The sequence below is a fragment of the Papaver somniferum genome, chromosome 7, assembly GCF_003573695.1.
Source record: "Papaver somniferum cultivar HN1 chromosome 7, ASM357369v1, whole genome shotgun sequence".
NCBI lineage: Eukaryota > Viridiplantae > Streptophyta > Magnoliopsida > Ranunculales > Papaveraceae > Papaver > Papaver somniferum.
Genome location: NC_039364.1, coordinates 129,142,424 through 129,163,678, shown reverse-complemented (window position 1 = coordinate 129,163,678; position 21,255 = coordinate 129,142,424). Strand labels below are relative to the sequence as shown.

The 21,255-nt window shown below is 42.3% G+C and overlaps 1 protein-coding gene across 1 annotated transcript; it reads left to right on the top strand.

The window, feature by feature from the left end:
• Window positions 1-12,252: 12,252 nt before the first annotated feature.
• On the top strand, window positions 12,253-21,245 carry LOC113295216. The gene is made up of 5 exons (XM_026543563.1): window positions 12,253-12,710; window positions 12,855-13,040; window positions 14,215-14,437; window positions 20,928-21,010; window positions 21,242-21,245. The coding sequence occupies exons 1-5, from the start codon at window positions 12,253-12,255 to the stop codon at window positions 21,243-21,245; spliced, it is 954 nt and encodes a 317-aa protein (XP_026399348.1).
• The last annotated feature ends 10 nt before the right edge of the window (window positions 21,246-21,255 follow it).

Here is a 21,255-nt window from a genome sequence, read left to right as displayed (position 1 = left end):
GGCGTACAACAGTGCATATATGTAAGCTGGATGACAGAATACGCTCGTGCCACTCACATGAATAACTATTAACGGCGCCTAGCGCATAACTAAATAGGGCTTCCCATAACCAAGATGGTCTGCCTCATGTAGGTTCATGACACCCATGCTGTCTATAACAATGCTAGGTTCGAGAACCGTCAAAAGTTTGACCCATACTCAGATACCTACAACCCTGGTTGGAGAAACCATCCTAATTTTTCTTGGTCCAAGGGCCAGAATCAAGGTCAGCCTAGTAATACTCAGCCTCCCCCAGGTTTTGGTTATACTCAGAACCCTTCAGGTCAAACCCAGTTTCAGAACACTTCTGAGAAAAAGATCTCTACCTTAGAAGAAGCTCTTACTATGTTAGTAAAGAACCATGATATGTTATCAGCTAACCACCTTAGCTTTCAACAAGAAACCATGCAGAACCATAAGGATAATTCCCAGACTCTTACTAAATTAGAACTTCAAGTCGGCCAAATAGCTAAGTATTTAAGTGAGAGAGAAGAAGGTAAGTTTCCTAGTCAAACTCAAGTCAATCCTAGGGGGTCCATCAAATATCTTTAGTTGGTGAGGAATCATCAAACCATGTGAAATCGATAAAAACCCTAAGGAGCGGTAAAACAGTAGACAATAAGGTAGCCATGCCTAGTGAACATACTGTAGTTCCATCCTCTACTTCCCAAGAGGAACCCATAACTGAGGAAACTGAAACAATTTCTAAGGAGTCCCAAGAAATTCCTGATAGGACTATCTTTGTGCCTAGAACCCCATATCCTCAGTTGTTAACCCCAACAAAGAAGGAGTCAACTTTCAACGAGATAATGGAAATATTTAAGCAGGTGAACATCAATATTCCTTTATTAGAAGCAATTAGGCAGATGCCTGCTTATGCCAAGTTCCTTAAAGATCTTTGTACAAGAAAGCGTAAGCTTAATGTTCATAAGAAAGCCTTTTTAGCTGGTCAAGTAAGTTCAATTCTTCTAAACCAAACACCCCATAAGTATAAGGACCCTGGATGCCCTACCATATCTTGTGCAATTGGTAACCACACTGTCGATAAGGCATTAGTTGACTTAGGATCTAGTGTTAACTTACTCCCGTATCATGTATACACCCAGTTAGGTCTTGGTAAGTTAAAACCGACCAAAATGACACTACAATTAGCTGATAGGTCTGTCAAAGTCCCTCGTGGTGTCATAGAGGATGTTCTGATTGAGGTTGATAAGTTTATTTATCCAGTGGATTTTTTTAGACACCCATCCAGTTCAGGACCCAAGTGCTCAAATACCGATGATTTTAGGTCGCCCATTTTTAGCCACAGCTAACACTGTCATCAACGGTAGAACCGGACTTATGAACATATCCTTTGGTAATATGACCACTAAACTAAATATATTTAATGTTACTGGACAACCTTCTGAGAATGATGAATTAGAAGAAGTGAATATGATTAGCACTTTAGTTCAGGATAATTGGCATGATACTCTATTGGGAGATTCTTTAGATGAATTTGAGGAAACCATTCTCTTAGACCAGATGTGTGATCAATCTTTAGAAGAAGCCCTTGAGTATTTTAAAGACTCTACGGACCCTGAAATTCAGGCATTAGTGTTAGGTCTTTCTGAGAGTAATGATAACCATAAGATTGGGGGTGGAGAATTGGAAGAATCTCTTGAGTTTTTTAAGGACTCTGAAGATCCGGAAATTCAAGCAATAGTTAGAGGTTTGTCTGTGAGTAGTGAAAACCCTAAGTTTGGGGGTAGTGATGGTTCTTATGATTGTCACGTATCCCTAACTAAAGTCCCTAACTTGGGACTCGAGCTTTGTGCATCTGAGATATCACTTGAGTCTATTCAGACTCCGCAACCCGATCCACCTGATATTGTCCAGGAGGTAACTCAGGTATTAGAGACCCGTTTTTCGGATGAATCTATTTATCAAGATACACATAAGAAGCTCAATTATGCTACCCAGATAAACCCAGTTGTCTTGACAGAAAACTTAGACGAGGATGTGCTCCTTCTTTTCATTTTTCTGAACCAGTGATGTTGTCTCATATTTGTGTTAGCTCTATTTGATATTGTGGACCCACAATTGTTTCGACTATTGGTATACGACTTTGGGAGGTGGCAATCCTTTTTGAGGTATTTGATGTCTAGCTAAAGACTTTAAATTTAGCATTTACTAGGAGGCACCCACGCTCATGCGATACGGTAATATCCTTCCTTGTTTCTTTTCCTCAAGTGGTAACAATTTCTCCTTGTTCATGCTTTTAATTTCATTTTTAGAACATTGAGGAAAATGTTAGATTTAAGTTTGGGGGTGGGGAAGAAACTTTTTGTTAGCTGCAATAAATAAACTCCAGAGCCTAGAAATTTATGTTTATTAAGGATGGCACTATTCAATCTAAGTTGATGTAAGCATTTTGGTTGTAGGAGTTGAGGAACCAATCTGATTATATGGAAACATCTAGAAGAGTCTATTCATAAAAGCACAGAGCTCAGGTGTTAGAAAAAAAAGAAAACATGGTAGTTTCACCATATCCCCGTGATGGAAACATCGAAAGAATCCTGATCAGTTCTTTTTTTTCTTTTTACCATTGCTAGGGTGAAATAGAGTGACTGAGATCAAAAAGATAAAATAAAAATAAATAAATAAATAAATAAAATAAAATAATTGAGACCAGACCACCAGACCAACCGAAATAAATACAATAAAGTCGACCACTGGTACCCTTGTATATGCCAGCTGAGTTGACCTAGAGTTAGGATTATCGACCACTGGTTCCCTTGTATATGCCGGTGTGTTGATATTAGTCCAGACCAGTATCTCAGTCCATTAGGATAGGTTCACCTTAGTTAACATCATCTACGTTTTTCTCTACATCTATCTTCTTAATCTATCCATGTGATTGGTTGACTCCGGTTTATGATGTCCAGAAACTATCTGAGTAGAGCTCTGTCACTTTATATGAATGTTAGTATGCTTGAGTGCAAACTCGTGTACAATAATTGGAATTTCGCATCAGGGTACTTCCTTTTGTAGTCAATAAGTATGCCAACCAAGGAGATTCATTAGTGCCTTCCAAGGTTCTGCGTAGATAGCTAGGGTCTGGAGTAATGGTTTTGTGGGTACACCTCTGGTAAGCCCTCCCGAGATTAACTCGGTTTTATTAGTTTTGCTCAATTACTAGCAAATAATAAGTTTGGGGGTATTTGATAGACGCATTTATATGTCTAATTTGTCCTCAATGTTTCATATTGTTAGTACTCGTTTTCGTCCTTATTGTGGTGTTTTGTGTGTTTGTAGGTATTTTTGGAGAAATAAACATGCATGGAAAATTCAGCTTGAAAAGTTGTCTATGGCACCCCCGAGAACATGTGTTATGCAGACTCTCATTTTGGTTAAGGGGCACCTCAATTACTAAGGGGCACCTCAGTTGGGCGGCTGCTATTCGCACCCCTACTCTGGATAGGGGGATACCTTTCTTCTTCATTTGAATTCTGAAAAGTGGCGGGAAAAAAAAAACCAACCTTCAACTGCCGAAATTAGGAGTGGCGATTTGAGCCTGTTTCAGTGAGACTAAAGGGATATAATCAAATGGGTTTAATCCTTTGGGCCAGATAGGCGTGTTATGGGTGTTTAGTTGGATCAAATTTGGCTGGATATTCCGTTCGAAGCGAAACAGGAAGAGTTAACCAAGTCACCTTCTTCTGGCACTGATTCGGACGAGATTCCATTGGATTTTTCTCTTAATTTGGATACATACCAGCCTGTTACATCACAACAGGATTGGTAAGTGCTTTGAATTCGATCAGAGGGAAAGATTTCATGTAATCTCGACTAAACAGGGCAAGCACATTCTCGGGAAACTTCTGCGATATTTTGAGAAGGTCTTTGTGTATTTTCAGCGTGCTAAAACTCTTATGGAGCGTGTATGATGTTGTTGGGAGTGTACATAGTACATGAAGACGCATGTAGGAGCTGCAGAAGGAAATTATTCCCGTGACAGGAAGAAGAGAACAAACGGAGTTAATGAAGATTATATGGAGTTATTACAGCGATTTTTAGGCCCTGTAGAGTATATAAAGAGTGTTAGGTGGTCATAGAAAGGACAGAGAGTTTTGGGGGAATAGCGTGAAAATCAAGTTGCAGAATCAACATTGATGTTGCTGCATTTTCTGAAGAACACGAAGAACATACTATCCACAACATTCGTTTATCAGCAGTGATAACGACACTAAGGAGAGGGTCGTAGAGCTACAGTAACAACGAAGGTTTGTTTATATCAATCTCTGTAACAGTGGGCTTGCAACACCATAAAAGTGTTGCAGTTTCCTGGTTTATTCAATTTGTCTCCTTTTCATCATTTGTAAACCATTTTTGAGCAATGAAATCTTATTCTGAGTGTGTTTCCATGATGAAGAGCTAAACCCATCCTCTGGGGCGACGGAGGAAGCCAAGTTTCACAAATGTGGTAATTCTATTAATTCTTTTTACGACTATTTGCACTGTTATTCAATTGATTTATGAGTTTCATTGAATGGTTGTGATTACAATTGATGGGTCATGCTTAACTTAGATGTTTTGATGTATCATGCTTTAGTTTTACATTGATTACTTTCGAAATTCTACCTTAGGCAATAAATTAGAGTCAATGAAACTTCATCATACGAGCCATTATTGTTTAGAATTGATATCTGACCCACATGAGTGCGGAAATTTGGTGGAATCTTGAGCCCCGGTCTCTCAATAACTTCCTCAACACCTTTTATTTTGAGTTTTGTCATACTTTAGTTTCAAAATTAAGTCTAAAAATCTGCTTTCACAAGTCTCAACGAACCTATTACTACAACATCATTGAAAATAACCATCACCATATCTCGGAGTCGTCACCATATCACGTTCTATTTTTATTTTTCCATATTTACCTATTGTTTCTCAAAGTGAATTGGTGGGGCACAAACATCGAATTGTTATCACTGCTAGGATGAAATAGAGTGATTGAGTTACTACAAAAAAAAAGAAAAAGAAAAAAAGAGACCGACCAATTGACCAAAAGGAATAAATATGACACTTGGATAAAGCAATATGTGTGTGTTCTCCCTGTCTCCGTCGCCTAAGCAAGCGTGGAGTGCAGGATCCAAGGGAACTATCATGTAATCTGTTGACAAGAAACATGCGCTTGGATCCACAAGATCCAATCATGATGTCAATGAAAAGAAAAGAGAAAAAAAATTGAAAAAAGGAAAAGAAAAAAAAATATTATTATTGTGTTGAATAAAATCGATCACTGGTTCCCTTGTATATGCCAGTGAATTGATCTATAATTAAGTTTGCCGACCGTTGGTTCCCTTGTATATGCCAGTCGTGTTGATATTAGTATTTGGACTAGTAGCTCAATCCAATAGGATTTTTAGGTTTGTTTTGGCAGTGACCTTCAGACAGATATGGGAAACACCGTTCACCTTAGTCAACAGTCCGCCACCATCTACTTTCTATATTTATCTTCTTAATCTTTTCATGTGATTGTGGTTGATTAGATTCCGAGTATTGTGGTTGTGTTCAACTTTCTGATAAAGCTTTATTACTAATTTATGAATGAATTGGATTCGAAAGTGGGTACTTCCTCTTGTAATCATTGATAGTATGCCAAGTACAAAATATTTAGTGTCATTCATAGATTATTCACATGTGGTTGGAATTTGGAGTAAAAGGTTTTGTAGGTATACCTCTTGTAAACCTTCACGAGACTATAACTCGTCCACTAGGGACACCTAGGGGTTCAAAGGTCTGTTATTCATGCTAAGAGTAACCGTATTCTTGGCGACACAGAGTTGTTTGTATGTTTTAGAATTATTTTATTTGATTTTCCGGAGGACTAGCAAATTCTAAGTGTGGGGGAATTTGATAGGTGTCTAAAATACCTTAATATTTATCTATTGTTTATGCTTTCTTTGCTAAGTTTTCTTGTAAATTATATATCTTATGTTTGTTTTTGAGTATTTAGGTACTTTGGAGTCATTTGGAACAAAAGAAGAAGAAACGTCGCTTAAAAGGTGCAAATGATGTTTGAGGCGAAATTATTTCTCATTATTTGCTTTTATTTCTTCATCTCTGTCTGAAAAGCATGTCGGCTTTAGTGATGCGAATTTTGTCTGAAAAGTACGACAACTTTGGTGATGAAGATACATTGAAGAGAAGAAGTGAATCCGAGAAGTAAGAGACGAATGTTGTTGGTGGAAAAATTCGAGGAAGAAGAAGGCGTTCATTTGGAGCGAAAAGGAGCAAAAAGATCGAGTTGCAGGCAAAGAATAAGCTGACAGTTGAGCAAAGAAGCAAAAAGGTAGTCAGTTTGCTGAAACTGACAAGCCAAATATCATTGTGTGGCCCTCATCCGAACTGGGTGCCTATATCAATTTCTATTCCTACACATAAATTAAAGGCAGAGAAGAAATTATTTCTTCTTATCATCAGTCTTTCTTCCTCTTCTTCTGTCTGAAACCAAGAGATAGAGGCGCCTGAGAGTTAGAGTTGATGAATTTCGAGAACAGATCGAGAAATCAGTTGAAGAATTAGAGAATATGGCAATTAGGGAAGATTCAGGAGGAACCTGCGGCTTGAATTGATCCGTGGTGGTTTGACTTAGGGTTTTGAATCGAGAAAAGGTAAACTGCAGTTGGGAATGAAGCAGGAAAAGAGAAATCGAGAAGAACCAGAAGAGATTGATGAAGAAATTCAAGATGGGTTTGTCGAATTCAAGGGTCTCAAGTTCAGATGCAGAAGAATCTTTGGAGTTAGGGTTTGCAGAGAAGAGGTGTTGCTGGTAATAGAGTTCGCCGTAATTTGTTGATGTTGGTGGATGAGGATCGATTGATGAGATGCTGAGATGGTGGTCTTTCTTTGAGATTTGGGTTTATGTTAATTTGAGAAATCACAGAAGCTCAGATTCATTTTATGATGCCAAGAAAGTTACACATCTGAATCTGAGCTGATGGGTTTGTGTTGGATCTGGTTTTGAAGATGAATATGGTGGTGATGCAATGAAGTGGAAATGCTAGAGCTTGCAGCTCAGGTGGTTGAGAACATGGTTCACTGGTGGAGGTCTGCACTGTTGTTGGTGGATGTCTGGGAGTAAAAAGGCAAAGCTGAAGGGTTTGAGCAACACAATGACCAGGATTATGAGTTGTTGTTGATGCTAGTTTGAAGACTGAAATGGGTATAAGATGCAGCTGCAATGAGGAATTGCGTGTGCTGCTATGTCAGTGATGAGAAGAGATTGATGGAATGGTCGAGTTGCAGCTGGAGCTACAGATGGGATTGAGCTGTTGTTCTTGAGAAGAATGGTGACAAGAAATGTTACAGGATGATGTGCTGATGTTGATAAATTCACAGAGCAGTGTGCAGTGTGGAGTTCAAAATGAAGCTGCATAGTGTTTGGTTCTGGTGGTAATGAAATGATGGTGCTAACTGATGCAGTGCAGTGTTGATGATGTGTGTTGCTGGTGTTCAAATGGAACTGAGTTACAAGAGAAGAACATGAAGGAATTTCTATGGAATTCAGATGGCCTGACTTTCATAGATGCATGTCTAGGTTCCAGGTACAAAGTGGTTCAAATGGTCCTGGATTATTCGATACATGGATGAATCTGAAGCTGCAATGAAGCTAGAGCAGGTGCTGGTAGCCATTTGAGGTGCAACAGAAATAATGGGTTTTGCAGTTGGTGGTCTTGCAGCTGTTGCAGACAACAAATGAAGATGCAGCTGAACTAGGGGTGTTGGATGGGATAGTTTTAGGTGGACTGGTTGGTATTGCAGCTGCAGTATGGTGTTGATGGTTGATTTTCATTTAAGGCTAAAATTGTAAAAGCCAAAACTATGCGCTAACATCCTGCAAAGGATAAAGCCACTGATAAAGTGAAGAATACTTCTTCACTATAAACTAATGGCATAACCAATTAATGCGTGACCAACCTTGTATTTCCTGTACTACTTCACTCTTATCATTATTGGTGCGGCATGACGACTGAGTGTTGCTCTGAGCAGAGCAACACGAATCTCCAAGCATTAAATAAGGAGGCACGTACGAAATACCCGTACAGGCTATAACTCTCTGGTGTTATACTAGCCCGATCGAGCTTCTGGACTGTCCGTATCAGTGTCAGAAACAATCACGACCATCCAACTTCACCAGCATGATTGGATGGCTTAGATCGAATCCATAACCCTCAAGCAGGTATTGGAATGTTCAACACCGGACCAATGCGGATCCCGCATGGTCGGCCTCCCCAAAAGGGTAGCATGGCTTGCCAATTCGTCCAGCCAAAGCAGCGTGGACGAGAAACCCTAAATTAGGGATTGCAGCACATTACATGTGTCGCAAATCAGTCTCAACCATCCATCTTCGCAGGCATAGATGGAGGGTGTAGATGTAGATTCAAAGGGCCCAGAGCATGTCAACACAAAAACGGTGGGGCCGCCTACAAACATGACCGATCGGTCAGGACCAAACATGGATGGTTGTCCCAATTCGTGCGCCCAAACAAGGCATGACGCACGGATGGCAAAACCCTAATTAGGGTTTTCGATCACGAGCGTCCATTTTCACCTGATAGAACGAAGAGTATAGGATTCGATTAAGCAGGTCCAGTGAGTATCAAGACGATCACTGTGGGCCCATATATATCCACACCTGATCGGCCAAGGCATATCATGCCTGGTCGTCTCGATTCGCACGCTCAAACTAGGCGTGGTCACACCTCCCAATTGCAAAATAATCTCGGCCACTCAACTTTGCCGAACAAATTGAGTGGCTAAGATCACGTTTCTATGGGGTATTAAGGTATGGACGTGTACACCAGACCGCCGTCTGTATACCAGACTAATCGGCCAAGACCGACCAAGCTTGGTCGTCTCGAAACGCGCTCCCGAAGTTGGCATGACGCGCGGCTTTTGCGGCATCGGATTTCTGTCGCAAATTGATCTCAACCACTCAACTTCGCCGGAAAAATTGAGTGGCTTAGATCACACTTTCACGAGACAATGAGGTATGGGCGCCTACACCGGCATGCCGTCTACACGCATGCACGATCAGCCTGGCCAAAATTGCTTCCTAAGCTTGGTTTCGCCCAAGCTGAAGAGTGATGCTTGCGCACCTCTTCATAAGCCCTAATTCCACTAACGGTCGCAGATGAGTGTCTCAAAGATCATCTCGTCCGTTCAACTTCACCTGCTTGGTTATACAACCCTGGCCAGGAGTTAACTGGTCAATGAGGTGTCGTGGTGATTATCATCTGCCACTCTACCACACCATGTGGTCGGCCAAGTCAGGACTTGCTTGCGCAGCCTCCAAACCATCACATGAAGTAGGATGGACATGAAACTATTTTAAGACGCTCAAACAGCGATGCTTCATACATGTTGAATATATTCGATGCATTACTTGCATAGAATACACACGATACTTCACAAGTATCGACTTCCTAAATAACTTAGTTATTTAACCTAGCATTACATGCTACCTTATGTGGGTCCCACGATCCACCCACTCGAGACATCAATCATGTCACAAACTGGGGGATACATACTGGGGTATTGGTCTGGTGGTTTACAGCGTGCAGCGCACAACGCACCATCACAAGAACGTGTCAGGAAGTCATGGACGGTTAGTGATGATGGGAGAAGTGGGCAAGACTGATCGTGTAACACTAACACCCGCAACTCCACTACTCCATCATTCCACTTTCTCCACTTCCCACGAGATACGTGAGTAATACTCAATGACTTTTATAAATAGGTTCTCCTCCCTATTTCGACAACAGAAGCAAGTGTTGATACAATCGTATTCAAACGCAGGAACTGATAGCTTACATTCTGCAAGCCAGTTCAGCTTTCTGATACAAGTCATACATAGCCAACACCTTCACAATCTCAACACCTTCTTCGTTTTCCTCCCTAAGATCAACCCCATCTCCTTCACTTTGTGACCGAAGCAAGTCTGGAACGACCTTTTCTTGGTTTAGGCCAGAATTGTACAGATTGATTTCTCGAATCACAAAGCACTCCCATGTAGTGCATTTGCTTAGGGTTTAGATTCATTCCTCATCCACACACCCCAAATTACCAAATTCGGCAGGAATAGTTTTCACCCATAAACAATTGGCGACCACAGTGGGAGGTTAATCTCTCTGTTGTAAAGTCAATTTCTTCAATACTATTCGATCAGTTTAAAATGGTTGGTCTTAGGACCGCCTCAACGGCCTCAAATCCTGGTGATTCCTCCAACGGAGATACCCCTCCTCCCAACAGCATACCTGACAGTATAATCAGGAGACTTCCAACGTTGAGTGAACTAGCGCGGGTACATGAGATTCACACGAAGAACATGGAGCTGATCAAGGAAGCGATAAATGACATACTTGACCTACTCGTCAAGATCACATCAGAGATGAGCATTCCAGAGGCTTCCATACCGGAGACTATTCCCTCTCAAATCAACAGCTTTACTACGAACCAGAGACCAGTGGATCAGGAAGCGACATCTCTAGTGGAAAGTTTGTGTGAACTTTTAAACCTCTCGAAGAATCAGCGGGCGGAGACGTTTGATGCAATTAACCAGATAGACCTGGACGTACACCTGTCTCCTTCACGTCCAGAGGTCCTAAGCGCATCCGAAACATCTGTAAATAATGTTACATTTACAGAAGAAGATATGATGGCAGAAGAAGGTCACAACCGAGCCCTGCATGTTACCGCACACATCAAGGGTTCAGAGTTCAGAAGGTCCCTCATCGACACAGGAGCATCTTCGAATGTGATTACTCTCAAGACTCTCAGGACAGCCAAGGTTCGCCCATGCAAGATCGTACAACAGCCCACCACAATGACAGACTTCGAAGGAAACCAGACCAGCACGTATGGGTATGTCAATCTGAATTTATCAGTAGGGCCTGTTCAATCAAAAGTGAAATTTGAAGTCATAGAGAAGGATCCGGACTATCATATGATACTAGGAAAACCGTGGCTTCATGACAATAAGGTCATCCCTTCAACGTATCACCAGTGCCTAAAGACCATGCTAAATGAGGAAGTCATCCGTATTCCTGCATCATTGTCTCCGTTCGCACCAATATGCGGAGTGGAAATTTTCGAGACAAAGGAAACTCCGCAGGGAAGATCATACAAAGTCATGTGCACCCCACTACCCACGTGGGCTTCAATTCAGGAAGAAAACCGACTTGCATCACTAAGGGCTAAGCACCACGGTGCACCTTTGCTGATGAGGCGTTCATCTTTATCCGGTGAAGCTTCAACCCACATTCACACCAAGAGGGAACGGACTTTCGAGGCAAGCTGTGATCAGAAGGGGAAAATAATATACCGACGCCACTGTTAGCAATTAGCAGGAGAGACTGGGTGCCAGTCTCTCCGTCCATATGAGTGCTTCAAGAACGATGGGCCGCAAGAAGAAGTATTGGACGCTCCGCGACAGTTACAAGATGGCACCAACTCCACAACTGACGAGCTCGAAACTGTTAACATCGGGAATGAGGAATCACCCAGGCCTGTCTTTATCAGTTCGACTTTGTCTACAGATGAACGCGCGAGTCTTTTCCAGCTTCTCAAGGAGTATCAAGACGTATTTGCCTATACGTATGAGGAAATGCCTGGTCTGGATGAAAAATTGGTCACTCACCATCTACATACCATACCTGGATCCAAGCCGATCAAACAGTCTCCGAGGCAATTCAGTGGCTTCATCAAACCTATTCACCATCCGACCTGGTTATCTAATGCGGTTCCAGTAAAGAAGAAAAACGGACATATACGATGCTGCGTGGACTTCAGAGACCTTAACAAGTGCTGCCCCAATGACGATTTTCCTCTGCCTAACATCGACATGTTAGTAGATGATACCATCGGACACGGCATGTTCTCCTTCATGGATGGTTGCAGTGGCTACAATCAGATAAGGATGTATGAACACGATGCATGTAAGACAGCCTTTCGAACCCTCTTGGCAATTTTTACTATACTGTTATGCCCTTCAGTTTAAAGAATGCCGGTGCAACGTATCAACGCGCTATGACGGCAATGTTCCATGACATTATGCATAAGCAAGTAGAAGACTACGTGGATGATATTATGGTCAAGCCAAGAGCTCAGGAAGATCACGCAGGAGTCTTACGACAAGTGTTCGAAAGGTGCCGTGAATACAAATTGAAGATGAATTCTTTGAAATGCGCCTTCGGTGTCTCTTCAGGCAAATTTTTGGGATTCCAAGTGACTGCTGAAGGGATCAAAGTAGACCCGTCCAAGACTCAAGCCATCCTCATGATGCCGCCACCACAAACTGTGAAGGAACTTCAGAGCTTCATGGGCAAGGTGAACTACATTCGTCGTTTTATACCTGGCTTGGCCCAACTTGTCGCTGTATTCACCCCCTTGCTGAAGAAGGGAGCAAATTTTATTTGGACCGCAACTCAACAAGAAGCATTTCAAAAGATTCAACGAATATTATCATCTCCAGCTATCATGAGGTCTCCCGTCCAAGGGAAGCCGCTATGTCTCTACATCGCCTTCAGCGATACCGCTATAGGGGATTTACTCGCCCAGAAAGACGATGAGGGAATCGAACGCCCCATATATTACTTCAGTCGAATATTAAGAGATGCTGAGCTCAGGTATCCCAAGGCGGAGAAGGCATGTTTAGCTCTAATCCATTCCATTCAGAAGTTCATACATTACCTACTGTCCAACAAGGTGGTACTCATATCTAAATCTGATCCTGCGAAGTTTTTGCTTTCAAAATCGGTCCTGATGGGAAGGACGACCATGTGGCTTCTCCAAATGTCGGAGTTGGACATAACACATACGTCGCCTAGAGATATCAGGGGGCAAGCAGTCGCAGACTTATTAGCAGCATTCCCTGGAGAAGGCACTACGGGGCTACACGAAGATCTTCCTGGAGAATTTCCAGACATCTCTGTTGTCGAGGAAGAAGCATGGATCTTGTATTTTGACGGCTCCGCTACCCCTAGCAGTAACACCGGAGTAGCAGGAGTGGTCTTAGTATCCCCGACTGGGGAAGTATTCTCACACTCCTTCAAGCTGGACTTCCAATGCACCAACAACTCAGCAGAGTATGAAGCCTTCCTCATAGGGTTGTCAATAGCCAAACAAGCAGGAGTCACACGTCTGGAGATAAGAGGTGACTCCAAACTACTGGTGAATCAGATGAATGGAGTATACGCATTGAAGGAAGTAACGCTAGCTCCATACCGATCAGAAGCATAAAGGTTACTAAACTACTTTGCCAATGCAACCATAACCCATATTGGTCGCATCAACAACAAACACACCGATTTCCTAGAAACGCTGGCTTCCAAATTGAAGTTCGAAGGTTTTGAAGAAACCCTGACAGTAAAGAGGAGAACCATAGAATCAACATGAGGCTCACGATTGGCGAACGCCGAGCATTCAGGAGCTCAGCAACTCACTCTCTCAAGGAAAGGTCAGTCTCAAAACCCTGTAGAACTTCTTCATGCTTCATGGTATGCTATATCATCAAAACCCGGATGGTTCTCTATCAATATGTCTTGGATATGATGAGGCACAACAACAGCTTAACCGTTTTCACAATGAAATTTGCGGACAATCACTGGTGGTAACGCTTTACCGACGACTTCAACGCCTGGGCTATTACTGGCCAGAGATGGAGACTCAATCCAGACTACTTCAGAAGTCCTGATCAAATTGTCAAGCGCCGCCACACCACTTGGAGGTTTTTAGTGTGAACCACGCTGGGGACTGGAGAGAGACGTACATTAGCTATCTCCGCGACGGGGAAACTTCCACTAATCAAAAGGATGCTGCCAAGATAAAGCAAAAAGCCAAGGTATTCGTATTTCACGAAGGGATTCTGTATCGCAAGAGCTTCAGAGGTGATCTATTGTGATGCCTGGCTGAGGTAGAAATCCCAATCATGCTGAAGGAAACGCACGAAAGGGAACATCAATGGAAGAGGAAACTGTTTCTCCAGATACAGGAGAAATACTATTGGCCGACCATGGAGGATGACACAACCACTTTCGTTCAAAACTGCCACAAATGTCAAATTCATGGGAACCTTGTTCACGCTCCTTCTACCCCTTTACACTCGATAAGCAGTCCATGACCATTTTACAGCTGGGGAATGGACATTATCGGGAAAATCAATCCGTCGTCATCAAAGCAGCACGAGTACATCATAACCGCGACAGAATACTTCACTAAATGGGTAGAATTCATTCCTCTACGAGGGATTACAGGAGCAACGATTGCGGCTTTCATTAAAGAACATATCATTTGCCGCTTCATTGTGCCAAAGCATATCATCACTGATAACGGCACTCCCTTCGCCAACAAACAGGTACGAGAGTTACTTGAAGAGTATGGAATTAAACAGGTTTTCTCCACTATCTACTATCCTCAAGGAAACGGACAAGCTGAGAGTACCAACAAGACACTGATCCGGATCATCAGTCAAACACTGCATGACAATCCTAGAGAATGGCATGACCAGTTACCAATGGCGTTATGGGCATATCGAACGTCACCCAGAAGCTCCATTGGAGTTTCTCCATACTCACTTGTTTACGGTGCAGACGCAATTCTCCCAGCAGAGATCAAAATCCCATCAGCCAGGATTGCAGCAGCAACCGAGGTCCACTGGGATGAGGCTGAAGCATCCAACTCTAGAGTAGCGGAGTTATACACTCTGGATTTCAGAAGAAGCAAATCAGAAGAACACACTCACGTGTACAAGAATAGAATTTCCAGGGCATACAACAAAACTGTGAAACCACGTTTTTTCAAAGTGGGGGATTTGGTCTTGAAAACGGCCAAACACATCCAGCAAGACATGTCTGCACCGAAATTCTCACCTAAATGGGAAGGTCCTTATACGATCACCAGGGCTTACAGTACCGGCTACTACAAGATCATTAAAGTGGACGGAGGCAAGATAGAGATAGTCATCAACGGAAAATGGCTCAAGGCATATCATGCTTGATCATTGTCCGCTCTGTCTCATGACACAACAACACAGGCATTTATTTTCATTACATGTTTGAATTATCAATTTATTCAGAGATGCTTTGATGAAAAAACCTGTTTCATCAATCAAAAAACCAGTACAATTTATTCCGCAAAGATGTTCAAAACCTTTTGACATGAACGTCGTTAACAATGAGAAAATACAGCTGAATGCGGATTAGAAGAGGCCATCTAACAGATTATAATTTCTTGAGAGCATCATCTTCAGTCTAGCTTGATATCTCTCTGTCCCGTTCTTCAAGTTCTGTATTGCCTGATCCACCTTCTCCGATTCAGTATCCAGAGCCTTTTCTTCTTCCAAGATAGCCTTCGCAGCAGGAACTACGTTCGCAAGGATGTCGGCTCGATCAACCTTGATGATGTCAAGACGTTGACGCATCCAACCCACATTGAATTACATCGATTCACAGGTAGACACCATGTTCTCCCACTCTTCAAATTTTGATTCAGCAACGTTACGGATGGAGATACCCTCCATCTCAGCAATCAGGGGAAGAAGGCAGTTTACCGTGGTAACCAAAGCAGATGCACAGTGTTGAACTACATTCCTGGTTGCAATATGGCCATACCTCTTCCATACTTTTGTGTATAAGGGTACGAACTCCTTACGCACCAAGAATCCGCCGATGGTTCGATAGCTAGAAGAAAGACATTTCATGTGAATATCGAATGGAAGACCTGCGTTGGGGTATTCGTAAGACGAGATACCTAGATCGGCATCGTCGAGATCTGCAGGAGTGGGCGTATTCAAATTTGAAGGAAGGGGACTGGTCAAATCATCCTCATCGACCACTGTCACACATGGGCGTCTCTGTAAAAAAAGAGGAGGAGCGAACTGGGACGGTCTTCCGGCGAACATGAACAGGAGAGTCATCACAAATTTGTTCATCCTGAACCTCAGATGGGCGTAGGCGTTTAACAGAAGATCCTGGGTGATATGAAGAAGATGATCTGCTGCTGTTCGACATGTCAAAGAGATAGAGTTTCTGCAAGAAAAGCCTATCAATGAATAACGGTTTTTAAACCCCGCATACATGTTGAAGGAACCCTAAAGGAAGACCAAATCAGCTACAACAAAGTTTATCCAGAGGTCTCGACGCCGAACGAGTCGTGCTTTTCTCCCAAACCCTAATTTGACCAGCTACACCTGGCGATGTCTATCTATGCGGTAAATGCGTATTTACTTTAACTTAGTCATTTCCTTATACAAATTTGTCACCATCTCATGCCTACCCCACAACAGTGTAACCATTATGTGCTAGGCAGGGGACTTAATGTTGATGGTGGATTTTCATTTAAGGCTAAAATTATAAAAGCCAAAACTATGCGCTAACATCCTGCAAAAGATAAATCCACTGATAAAGTGGAGAATACTTCTTCACTATAAACTTATGGCATTACCAATTAATGCGTGACCAGCCTTGTATTTCCTGTACTGCTTCACTCTTATCATTATTGGTGCGGCATGACGATTGAGTGTTGCTCTCAGCAGAGCAACACGAATCTCCAAGCATTAAATAAGGAGGCACGTACGAAATACCCGTACATGCTATAACTCTCAGAGTGTTATACTAGCCCGATCGAGCATCTGTACTGTCCGTATCAGTCTCAGAAACAATCACGACCATCCAACTTCACCAGCATGATTGGATGGCTTAGATCGAATCCATAACCCTCAAACAGGCATTGGAATGTTCAACACCGGACCAATGCAGACCCCCCGCATGGTCGGCCTCCCCAAAAGGGTAGCATGGCTTGCCAATTCCTCCATCCAAAGCAGCGTGGATGAGAAACCCTAAATTAGGCTTTGCAGCACATTATATGTGTCGCAAATCAGTCTCAACCATCCATCTTCGCAGGCATAGATGGAGGGTGTAGATGTAGATTCAGAGAGACCAGACATGTCAACACAAACGCCTTGGGCCCGCCTACAAACATGACCGATCGGTCAGGACCAAACATGGATGGTTGTCCCAATTCGTGCGCCCAAACAAGGCATGACGCACGGATGGCAAAACCCTAATTAGGGTTTTCAATCACGAGCGTCCATTTTCACCTGATCGAACGAAGGGTCTAGGAGTCGATTAAGCAGGTCCAGTGAGTATCAACACGATCACTGTGGGCCCACATATATCCACACCCGATCGGCCAAGGCATATCATGCCTAGTCGTCTCGATTCGCACACTCAAACTAGGCGTGGTCACACCTCCCAATTGCAAACTAATCTCGACCACTCAACTTTGCCGAACAAATTGAGTGGCTCAGATCACGTTTCTATGGGGTATTAAGGTATGAACGTATACACCAGCCCGTCGTCTGTATACCAGACTAATCGCCCAAGACCGACCAAGCTTGGTCGTCTCGAAACGCGCGCCCGAAGTTGGCATGACGCGCGGCTTTTGCGGCATCGGATTTCTGTCGCAAATTGATCTCGACCACTCAACTTCGCCGGAAAAATTGAGTGTCTTAGATCACACTTTTACGAGACAATGAGGTATGGGCGCCTACACCGGCATGACATCTACACGCATGCACGATCGACCCTGCCAAAATTGCGTCCTAAGCTTGGTTTCGACCAAGCTGAAGAGTGATGCTTTCGCACCTCTTCATAAACCCTAATTCCACTAACGGTCGCAGATGAGTGTCTCAAAGATCATCTCGTCCGTTCAACTTCACCTGCTTGGTTATACAACCCTGGTCAGGAGTTAACTGGTCAATGAGGTGTCGTGGTGATTATCATCCGCCACTCTACCATACCATGTGGTCGGCCAAGTCAGGACTTGCTTGCGCAGCCTCCAAACCATCACATGAAGTAGGCTGGACATGAAGCTATTTTAAGACGCTCAAACAGCGATGCTTCATACATGCTGAGTATATTCGATGCATTACTTGCATAGAATACACACGATACTTCACAAGTATCGACTTCCTAAATAACTTAGTTATTTAACCTAGTATTACATGCTACCTTCTGTGGGTCCCACGATCCACACACTCGAGACATCAATCATGTCACAAATTGGGGGATACATACTGGGGTATTAGTCTGGTGGTTTCCAGCGTGCAGCGCACAACGTGCCATCACAAGAACGTGTCAGGAAGTCATGGACGGTTGCTGATGATGGGAAAAGTGGGAAAGACTGATCGTGTAACACTAACACCCGCAACTCCACTACTCCATCACTCCACTTTCTCCACTTCCCACGAGATACGTGAGTAAGGCTCAATGACTTGTATAAATAGGTTCTCCTCCCTATTTCGGCAACACAAGACAACAAAAGCAAGTGTTGATACAACCGTATTCAAACACAGGAACTGATAGCTTACATTCTGCAAGCCAGTTCAGATTTCTGATACAAGTCATACATAGCCAACACCTTCACAATCTCAACACCTTCTTAGCTTCCCTCCCTAAGATCAACCCCATCTCCTTCACTTTGTGACCGAAGCAAGTCTGGAACGGCCATTTCTTGGTTTAGGCTAGAATTGTACAGACTGATTTCTTGAATCACAAAGCACTCCCGTGCAGTGCATTTGTTTAGGGTTTAGATTCATTCCTCATCCACACACCCAAAATTACCAAATTCGGCAGGAATAGTTTTCACCCATAAGCATATGGGTAGTGCTGGTGAAGTGTAGCTGTGTTAGATGGATGGCTTAGGTCTTGGAATGGAACTGTAATGAGGCAAGACTGGAATGCAGCTGGTCTTGTTTGTGACAATATATTGCAGGTGGTGATTCTGTTCTGCAGTTGGCGTTGATGTTGTGCCCAAGTTGAAATTGCAGGCAAGGTTCTGTCAAAAGGATGGATTTGGTGGTGACTGAAATGCTGCAGCTTGGATGTGGATAGAGTGAGGCAACTGAGATGGTGTAGCATAAGGTGATACTGAGATTTGCAATGGACCAGCTGGTAATAGTGATGAGTGACAGAAGTGGTTCAAGAATGCAGTGATGCAATGGCTGGGAAAGACAATGAAGCTGAATGTATGAGCGGTCGCAGGTGTGCTTCAGGTACTGAATATGAGTACAAGCAGCAGCTGGAGTTAAGAGAATGATGGTGTATGCAGCTGAGATTACAGGGATGCAAATGAATGGAACTGGTTTTGTTTGATTTGCTACAGGTCAGGGGGTAATGGAATGGTTGCAGCTTAGTAATGAGCAGCCATCATAGTTGGCTTTGAAGCAGTGAAGTGCAATGATGGGGCGACATTAAGTATTGCCTGTGCAAAATGGCTTAAGCCATGGCATGTCAGATAAGTCAGCCTAGTTAGCTTACCTGAATAGCTGACTCTGACTTGACTCAGCTGACTCGGTTCGACTCGGTGCTTGACCCGAGTTAACTCAGTTGACCTGAGATTTGACCGGTGACCGGGTGGACTTTGCCGGTCACCTGAGATATTTCTCTGGCCACTTTTCCGGCCAACTTCCGGCGGTAGACCCAGTTTTCCGGCGACATATTTTTGGGATGATTTCTACATGGGTTTTTCTCACATATGGGCTTGGTGGATTTTTATCTGATGGACTTTGAAGACTTGGACCTAATTTTGGAACAAGAGGATCTACAAAAGGAAAGACTTCTACAACTTTGAATAGGTATTATTCTACTTGGAGATTTGGAGGAGAGTGGCTATTCTACTAGGGTTTGCTTATGTTCATCTTCTTTTATTCAATTATTATATTTGTGATGAAATCGATAGCTATGAGTAGATAATTTATTCATTTTTGGTTAAGGATGTAGTCCTATATTACAACTTGTGCTTGATTAATGCATTAGTTTTCTCTCTTGATTATCGTTCAAATCTCTACTGTTTTTAATAATCACATGATTGATGTATTGTGATAGGATTTAGGTGTTCGTTTAGTTAAGTGGCCAATTAATTGATCTTGCATCCTTGTCCATAACTATTTTAGGGTTTTTCATCGAGCGATAACCCTAAATACAAGTAACATGATATGATTACGGTTTGTAGTGATACACTCTCGTCATCATATGTAGAGTTTGACCATTGTCCGAATTGTCATGCGCAATGTATGACAATTGCATTGATTAGCCTATTTCCAAAACTTAATGCTCCTGGGAATCGAACTTAATTAGCGCAAGGCGTTAGGTCATTCTTTAGGTAGAATTCACATACGCAGCTCTAATGTGTGTGTTGCTGAACTTGGGAAATTAATAGATTATCTTGCTCTCTTGATTCTCTAGGCTTTTGATAATAAAAGAGACTAAATTGTAATTCTAATCATGTATGCAAGCACTCGTTTAAGATAGAAGATGAACTCCTTGACCAATATCTTTCTCTCATTGATTACATTATAATATTTACTTTGCTTTTAATTTAATTCATATTGCTTTACAAAATCAGAAATCCCCCAATTGGTTACTTTAGGAAATTGAATACATAATAACTACAATTGACTGTCTGTGGAAACAAACTCTTTCTTATCATATACTTAAGAAAAGCGAAATTATTTTTGACGCATACGACAGCGATCAACTAACTATAATTTGATTGGTTCCATGGACAAGGTCAGTTTAGTTTATTTTTACTGTTAGTTTATTAGGATTTTGTTTATGATTTATTTAGTAGCTTATGATAGCTACGTATATTCGGAGAAAATTGTCCCTAACAATGGAAACCTGTAGGAACCAAGTTGATGTTAGTACATGTTCTTGATTCCTAATCTAGAAGACCTTAAATCTGTCAAGACTGTTTTGTTCCAAATGTATTTTCATAGAGTGGCCAATAAAATATTTTAACTCATGGTCAATAAAATATTTTAACTCTGCTTTGTTCATTTCCAGGCATGTACTTCTGCTACATTTATCCTTCACACAGTATTACTGACAGAGGCAGGGGAATTCACTCGAACTCTGTCAATTCCAAAGTAAGTAGACTCTTTTCTTTTAATAATTTATCTAGATAAGCAACAGAGATATTATATGAAACGAAAAAGAAACCATATGAAGTAAGGGTTGATATTGTGATGACTCTTGCAGATTGCATTCGAAGCTTGCGTTTTGAGGAGGGGGATGAGATTCAGGTCATGCGTTTTGAGGAGGGGGATGAGTAATTTCTCCTTGATTTTTGTTATTGTTTGTTTGTTTTTATTTTGCAGGTAAGGTTTTTGAA

Excerpts from the sequence above, each read along its gene's own strand:
- LOC113295216 (XM_026543563.1), top strand. The coding sequence starts at position 12,253 with ATGAATTCTTTGAAATGCGCCTTCGGTGTCTCTTCAGGCAAATTTTTG. Across the intron at positions 13,041-14,214 it reads GAGGAAGAAGCATGGATCTT|CTGGGGAATGGACATTATCG; the intron begins GTATTTTGACGG and ends ACCATTTTACAG. Across the intron at positions 14,438-20,927 it reads CTCCCTTCGCCAACAAACAG|GCATGTACTTCTGCTACATT; the intron begins GTACGAGAGTTA and ends GTTCATTTCCAG.